Below are 8,840 nucleotides of genomic sequence, written 5' to 3' on the forward strand. Positions count from 1 at the left end.
TGAGCTTCATTCATCATTGACAGGAGTAGAAATATAGTGGATGATCTTAGGGCTTAGGCACTCATTTTGGCATTATAGAGGTAAGTATAATAAATACTTGTATTTTTTATGTCTTCTTTTCTTTATTTTTATAATTTTGCTTCATAATTATGTATTTATATTATATGTTAATATGTTATGATGATTGATGATCTGATGAAGATGAACTTAGTTTATTCACTTTATTGATTTGTTTTCTTGATGAATATCTTACATTGGTATGAATATGAACCTTTAATATTTATTTAACATATGAGTAATAGGATTCAACTAGGATTTGAGCCAAATAGATTGGTTTTATAAAAAAATTACACAGAAACGCTTTAGTCAATAAGGCGACGTTTTATGCCCGCCTTATCGCTAAGGCGCTTCGAAAGACCCTCAAACGCCTCCGTCGCCTTGCCGCCTTAAAAAACTATGAATAAAAGTGATAAAGTATTCACACCCATATTGGGCTTGAACACTCATCGGACTGTATACATCAGAATGAACCAACTCTAGCACACAATTGGCTCTTCTACCCTTTTGGGAGAGGGTTTCTTGGTTATCTTATCTTGTAAACAAAACTTAAAAGTTGCATAAGGTTCCACCTTTAGACTTTCCAAAGGTCCATCCTTTACCAACCTGTTCATCCTATCTACTCCAATATGCCCTAGCTTTAAATGCCATAAGTATGCAGAGTTAAGGGGAGCTAACTTTCTTTTAGAACCAGTAATAACCATGTTGGAATTTTTTGTTTCAGGTTTGGATTTCAAAACAAAACAGACCATTCTCATAAAATTCAAAAGGAATGAATTTTCCTTTAAATCTAATAACATTGCATTGAATTGAAAATAATATCCAGAGTTAACTAACTTAAAAACAGAAATATTGTTCCTATGAAAACTAGGGACATAATAACAGTCATTTAAAACTATTGTTTTGACATCAAATTTAAAAATGAAGTGCCGATAGCAACAACATTGCCTCAGTCCAGTCTCCACTCTTAAGTCGTATCTCATTTTTCTGAAGCCTTCTTGTCTCCTTAAATCCCTGTAATACATTACAAACATGTGTAGTGGACGTAGAGTCCACACACAATGAGTCGGTTGGTCCCATTAACATATTGGATTCAATTATGATATAGGTTTCAGAAATACATTCAATTTCAGCATTCTGTGGCTTCATTGGCAAGGTTGCCAAGTAACCATAACAATTACGCTTTTATTTTCTCGGATTGTTACAGTTTGAACAATTTCCTTTGTTGTCAGGTTTCTTGATCTCACCAGCTTTCACTTTATTGGTCTTACCCTTGTTCTCCTTTCTATTTATTTTCTTCCTTTTGCCCTGGGCTTAGAATACTTGTCAACAGTAACCACCACAACTTCTTTTTGCTTCTTAAGCATTGCTTCTCTCTCCCTCAACATGTTGGTCAACTCAGTAATAATCACCTCCATATTGTGCATGTGTACATTCATAACGAACCCACCATAGGATGGAGGCAGAGACTATGGTTTAAAGTATCAGACTGTATCGTATTGGCCAATCGTATCGGTATCAGTTGGTACCGATACGATACCGTTTTTTAAAAGAAGTGAAGTGTATCCTTACGTATTGACAAGTATCAACCGAAACAGAGTGATACATATCAATACTCATCGATACTTAAGATACGCAATTTCACTTCGAAACAGAGCATGTTCTTTTCGCTAGCGGTACTTAAATTTCCATAATTTAACACAATTGCACAATCAATCTCCCTTTCAGTTCACTCTACAACCAAACTGATATTTAGATAATTGAAGCATAAAAAATCACCCATTGAAGCTAAACATAGCGCAAAATAGGTAAGTTGAAAAAACTTAATTCTGTTTTTTTCTATGTTTAGGTAAAACGAACTAAAACATTGCATCAAACATGAATTATTGCATCAATTTGTTCATAGATTTTGAAATTTCTCAGAAAATCGAAAAGTGTTCAACCTTTTTTTTTTTCTTGCTAAAGAACAATTGATATTGAGTTGGGAAATTTATGTACATATGTTTTATATCACTTTATGTAAGATACCTCATTATTTATAACAATTTCAATTGAATACACTTGTCTCGTTATACATCGTTCTCTATTTTAGTGTTTATATGTGATTCATGTTATATATTTGCTCATTTATAATGTTTTTTGCTCCAAAAGTGTATTTCCATGTGTATCTTGCGTATCTCAGATACGAGACGATGCGTCTATTAAATTCACCCCTCTGATGTGATACTCGATACTGATACTTTAATCCTTGGCAGAGCCAAGAGGGTCACATCCACCTTTTATGATGTCTCAAATGTCGTCCCTAAGGTCTTCAAATCTTGAAAAACCTTAGTTATCTTCATAACATAATCAAGGACTAGAGTCCCTTCAGACATTTGAGTAATATGCAGTCATCTAAGAGGGAATGATGAGCACCTCGACTCTACTTTTCAAAAGTCTCTTGGAGAGCCTACATCATCTTATTAGCAATGGGCAGTTCACTAACTGACTTATGGATTGAGTTGTCAATGGAACTAAGAGTCAAGATCTTTGCATTAGACTTTAGAGTCCTTTTTGTGGAAAACATCATACCACAGAATCTCTTCTGTCTCATCATAGTGATGTTCGGGGGGAGGTTCCATTTCCAAAACTTTTTTAAGCTCTTAGAAGGCAAAGCTAGTATGATTTATCTCTTCTAGTCTTGATAGCTAGGACTAGCAAGGTGGTGCTCATTCAGGAGGGTATTGATTGCAAGGGAGAAAGTCATCTCGAAAGTCTACAAATTATGTGCAAGTGAATTAATTTGTAATAATAACCATTGAATTTATTAACTAAAGGGCAATTAAAATCAATGGTGTCTCACACAAAAAACCTTCCTTTTAGCTTGAATAGTGTGAATTGGAACCATGCAATCCTTACATGCCCAACTTACCCTATAGGGAGTCATCATGCATGTTCTAATTGGTTGGACGATTCTGTCCATCTTTTCCCTTCAAGAGAGATCAACTTCCAATATATTCGGTCTCTTGAGTGTCTAGTGTCATGTCAAATCCTATCGGCCGACACACAATCAAGCCAAATATACTCATTTTCTTTACGCAAATCACAGTGTGAGATGGTGGTCCACTGTCGTGAGTCACTCCTACTAGCTATGTCCCCTGCCCATCTAACATGAGATATGTGCAAACTATCTCACTATTGGATTGAAGTATTATATTGTTGGCATCTATAAGAATCCAACGGCTAGATCCTTACACAAAACAACAATGGGAGGTCATGGATACTCTACCCGTTAAGAGATTCTATATCATATTTACTTTACAGATGAGGGAATCGTTACAACTCATATTTTAATTAACACATCCATACATCACATGTATCATGTAACGATATTTATACATCTTATGCATGCAAAATTTATCTTGGTTATGGAGTTCATCTGAAGTCAATCTAATAATTAATTATATGGTAATCTGGTCGATTTCAAATATATGGGAGCATCAAACCATCATTATGCTCCTACTTAACGTAACAATTCCTACATTACATTGCATGCATACATCCCACCATAGTTCCAAAGAAATATACCATACATCACATCCCACATATCTAATTAAAAATATACATCCTTAATAAAGAAAATTTGGGTTATACAACACATTCATTTTAGCTGCCCAAGTGGAGTATATCATTCTCAATAAGATAGAGGGAGTAAAGAATAGGGATATGGAAGTGGGGGAAGATAGGAATAAAACTTCATTCATCTCATTAAAGAAACAATATTACAAAATTACATCTTATGCAACATAACTTCGACAATTTGTAATTTACATAATGCAATCATCAAAACAACATAATAGTCCTTAAATGATATTTGGCATAAATAAGTGCCAAAACACAAGGCGACATGCAGTGCAATAAGGCGATTGTCGCCTAGGCCCCATGAAAACCGCCTGGATGCCAAGTCGTCGCCTTGATGACGCCTTGACAATTATGGCAATAACCTAGAAAAAAATACCTGGTTTTAAACCAGGTTTTGGAAATTTCAACCTAAATTGGTCAAAACCTAGTCGAAACCCGAGCTTTAGAACCGTGGTGATATATAGCTAGTCAGATGCCTAAACCATGGTCATGTATAGCCAATCAGATGTAGGCATTGACCATATATGCACTGAAGTACACAGTGTTGGTCTGCAATGATAAAGACCTCACAAGTGTGGGGACCACACAACTGTCACGAGAACCCTTATACATAAAATATCTATCAATAACCATGCAAGGTTCCCAAATGATCGAGTCCAATACATTCACAAATGTATACCCGCACTTGCGCCTGGAATCTCTATTCTCAATAATACACAATATGGCAACCATGCCAACAGAGAGCCCAACTCCGTTCGTAGTTGAGAGCACTTTGAGGTCATAACTTTGGACACACAATTGCCAATAAAATTATAACTGCAAATTAATTAAAATTAAACAATTTATTTTGGATTTGATGGACACAATATCCAACAACATCCTTTGGTCAACCGCTTTCTCTACCGGACCACAGCCTTGCAGGTTTCTGCAAAGTTGGCTCTTTGCCAGCTGTCCAGTAGACCGCCACCTTCCAGGTTTCTGCACAAGGCGTCTCTGTCATTCTTCTGGTTGACCGTTTCTGACATCTGGTCAACCGCCCTTTATGTTAGTCACGTATTTTGGTCAACTTTGTTTGCATTGAGATTGGTTGACCCTTATAGCTAATTGAGTGACTAATTAATCATCCATGCTTCCTAATTAATCATGTAGGCTAATGGAATCTTTACATAGGAATCACAAACAATTCTACAAATCTGAAATTAAATCCTATATCTTGCGAAGCTTGGCTTGATCTTCATGCTTGCAAGTCATGAATTCTTCAATCCTTGATGTGTCCATGACTTGGTGAAGCACCATGTTGTTACTTGCTTGATTCAATCACCAAACCTTTTTTGATGCTTGATAACCTTCGGGCTTGAGCTTGTGAGAGTATCACTAATACACATTCAAAACACAAGATTAGTATTCCCAAAAAACATCACTCATGTTTTGATCATCACCAAAACATATGGCAAAGTACAAGACATGCATAGTAACAAGTATGTCTATGAGTAGAGCTGATTGGAGAAAGAATATCCCTGTAGCTGACCACATCTAGGTGGGATAAGGCTGAGTTGAGTTGAGTTGAGCTGAGTTTAGATTGAGGACTAAAGCACTCACTATGCCTTTAGGCCCTTTACCCTATGAAGTAATTGTGTTTCAGACTAATCCACTATCCTTTCTATCTACCCTTCTTTAATTTATGATATTTTTGTTGTCTTCATTCACATCGTTACATAGTTTAATACTTTATTGTAACTTAATGAGCAGGTCGGAATGCTTTCCTTTACAAATTACTGGTTGGCCTTTGGAGCTTATGGGGTATGCATATTTGGTGGCCAGTCCCCCAAACATGAGTAGGCAGTTTGCAGAGGTAGTTATCTTTGATAGCATAATGTCAGCGGGAAAGAAGATAGTAAATGCAATCATGGATATATCATTAGATATGTAGGGCCTATACTGCTTATTGCTACGGCACTTTCTGAGTTCCTTCATACACCTTCTGCAGATGGCTTCAGCTGCCTCCGGTAAAACAGCATATAAGGACACCAGATATCCAGAAATAGAGGAGCAAGCCCTACAATTCATCTTAGATAGTTGTGAATTAAGCATATCAAAGTACACCAAATTCCTGCAGGTATGGTGTCTGCTTCAGTTTGGAAATAGTGACTCACTTGGTAACAACAATTCAGATGGCTTTAATTGGATTATATTTGGAAAGAAATCAGATGACTACAAGACCAAAATATGTAAATTTAGCCCCTTACAATTAGATTCAATTCATGATATTTATGTGTTTGGGTGCTCAATATTGAATTTCATGTACCTGTTAGCGCATTATATTTATTGTTTTTACTCTCTTGAATCAGGGAAGCAGCTCCATTGATTTAGACGTCACATCTCCAAAGCAATTGAACCGAAAGTTGTTTTTGAAACAGTTAGCAGTAGACCTGTGCACCAGTGAGCGGAGGATTCTTTTCCGTACCCAATATGTAAGACTGCATAAACTCTCTGATTTGTTCTGAACATTTATTCCTGATGATTATTAAGCAAAATATATAAATGCTATCCATTTCATTTATCTAAACTACTCCACTAGGTTTGCAATTGGTATGAAAACTTTTAGCTGAACAATTAAATATGAATGCTGAAAATTTCTTAGTATGGCCATAGTAGCAGATCCCTAGTTGTTGCAATAAGTTTCAGTGGAGATGTGGTGAATTCATTTTCCTAAAAATGGAGAAGTTTTTTGGTGGAATTTGATGCACAAAAATTAAGAACCATTGAGCTATAACCTGTGATTGGATTTGCATAATTTATGGTGATGATGCTAATATTTGACACCGTATTGTAGCACTGTACACACAACATAGGTACTTCCATTTGTTGGACTTTTTGGCAAATTATGTTTGTACCATATGTGAGCTATCTGTGGCATCATATCATTTCCTTGACAGTATCATAAATAGTTGTGCTATGAGGAATCTCTAGCATGATATGATTATGGTCCTGGTGTGCACCTATAGAGTATAGGGTATAAAATTGTATGCGCGTATTTGATCTGGTAATAAGTAGGTATAGGCATAACAGTTTAACACCTTACCTGAAATGGTTGTGGAGGTTCCAACCAATTTGATCATGAGCTGTGATTATTTGCCCTCATATACTCATTTCAATCATGAATTATGATCGAAAGAAAATTTTATTGGAAATTTATACGACCAGAAATAGCATATGGAGTTGAATATTGGGTGATAAAAAACACAACTTACATACTTTTCATTTTTTTGGGTGGGTGGGTGAACAAATTAAAGCTCATTAGGAATAGATCCGATTCATGATAAGTTGAAAGGGTAAATCGTTTGTGGTGGTATGGACTCGTGTAATGGAAATCTTTGAATGCACCGGTAAGGAGTGACAGATTCAGGTTGGAGGAACTATAGAGCCAGGGGCAGGCCAAATTACTCAAGGAGAAGTGAGGAGACATGCATAACTTAGTATCAGTAACTAGTATGGCTTTAAAAAGAGTCGATTGAAAAAAGGGATCCATATTGTGATCCCATTAGACAGTTGTACAACTAGCTATGATGTACAAGGCGGAATGTTGGGTAGTTAAGAAGCGTCATATAAATAAACTATGTGTAGCAGAGAAGAGGATGCTGAGATGGATGTGCGGCAAATCTAGGAAGGATAAATGAATGAACATATTAGAGCTGAGTTGGAAGTTGCCCTGATCCATGATAAGCTCCGAGAAAGTCGTTTGAAGTGGTATGACCATGTTCAACGAAAGCCTGGAGATGCCCCAGTAAGGAGGACTAATCAGATTCAGATTGAGGAACTAAAAGAGCTTGGGGCAGGCGTAAAATGACCATTGGGGAAGTAGTGAGGAAAGACATGCATAGCTTAGATCTTCTCCCAAATATGACCTCGAATAAACTTGACTGGAGGGCTAGGATCAATTTAGTGGAACCCATTTAGTTGAGGTTCTACTTTTTGCTGTTTTTTGGGTTACTTTCCTTTCACGTTCACTTTTTCTTCTTTGTTCTTACTCGGATCCATGTAGCTGACCCCGTTAAGTTGGGATAAGGCCAAGTTGAGTAGTTAAAGTCCTGATAATAATCTGGTATTTTCTGTCACTCACATTCATGGTGTTTATTTGAATCATGTCAGATCCTGAGGAGAAGGTTGAGGGACATGAGGAGTGGTGAACTAAGAGCTCTCAGAATACTGGATGGTTTCAAGAAGCTCTTCAAGTAATCGAGATGTGAGAGTTGTCTCTGTATGATATCCTTCAAATTAATACCTCCCTTTCTGCCTTCTTCCTAGTATTTTTGTTTGAACTACAAGTGCAACACTCCTTCAGGGTTCAGGCTGCAATTTCTTTGAAAATCTTAGTCTGTATAAAAAAATTATTTCAGAATCTGGTGCATGATATGTGCTATGGAACATCTGATGCACACATTAGGCATTCTAGTGAAGAAATGTGGTCTGCATTTTATATTCAAGAATACTTTTTTATCATGTCTATTTGTTACCATCTATATTTTATTGTTCAATTGTTTATTCTAATATTGTCAAGAAGAGTGAATATTATTTGTCATGAAAAAGAAAGGCCTTTTCTTACCATTGTGGCAGTGTAGACACCGTCCCCTTTGTGTTGATTCTCTTAGGCTAATGTTTCATCAGATTGATGTGTTCGTTTGAGCTCTTTTTGGTACTTTTGTTTGTTCGTTGGTCAAACCACAATGGTTTGTATAAATTTTTTTTTTTTTCAATTTTATATTATTTTGAGAATATTGTTAGTGGAAATTAAACTGCTTATTTAATGAATGATAACTTCTAAAAAGGCGTTTTTTGGTTCAATTTTATATTATTGTCAAAAAATATTGTTAGTGGAATTAAACTTCTTATTTAATGAATGATAATTTTAAAGTTGTTACTGCATTATGTTTACCAAGTTAATTAGGTGAAAAATAAATCGTTATGCTTTAGGGCTGGTTTGGTATGATTTATATTTCAATTTCTTGTGGTGATTTCGATTTCAAATATTTTGGTATGATTTTTATATCTTATTTCAGTGAAATAGAAATCGAATTTCACTGAAATTTTGAAATTGGTGATAAACTCTTTTAATTTTGAAATTGAAATTTCATTCACTCCTGGTCTTTAATGAACATGGGGTA

The 8,840-nt window shown here is 35.8% G+C and overlaps 1 protein-coding gene across 3 annotated transcripts in view; it reads left to right on the forward strand.

The window, feature by feature from the left end:
• Positions 1–8,178, forward strand: part of LOC122059922 (ribulose-1,5 bisphosphate carboxylase/oxygenase large subunit N-methyltransferase, chloroplastic) — a 70,569-nt gene extending 62,391 nt beyond the window's left edge. For all 3 annotated transcript variants that reach the window (XM_042622994.1, XM_042622995.1, XM_042622997.1), the window contains 4 exons: positions 5,428–5,530; positions 5,666–5,794; positions 6,027–6,149; positions 7,828–8,178. In XM_042622994.1, coding sequence (XP_042478928.1) covers positions 5,428–5,530; positions 5,666–5,794; positions 6,027–6,149; positions 7,828–7,914 — 442 coding nt within the window. In that variant the 3' untranslated portion in view covers positions 7,915–8,178. The remainder of the gene's footprint in view (positions 1–5,427; positions 5,531–5,665; positions 5,795–6,026; positions 6,150–7,827) is intronic.
• The last annotated feature ends 662 nt before the right edge of the window (positions 8,179–8,840 follow it).

Source organism: Macadamia integrifolia, chromosome 13 (assembly GCF_013358625.1).
Source record: "Macadamia integrifolia cultivar HAES 741 chromosome 13, SCU_Mint_v3, whole genome shotgun sequence".
NCBI lineage: Eukaryota > Viridiplantae > Streptophyta > Magnoliopsida > Proteales > Proteaceae > Macadamia > Macadamia integrifolia.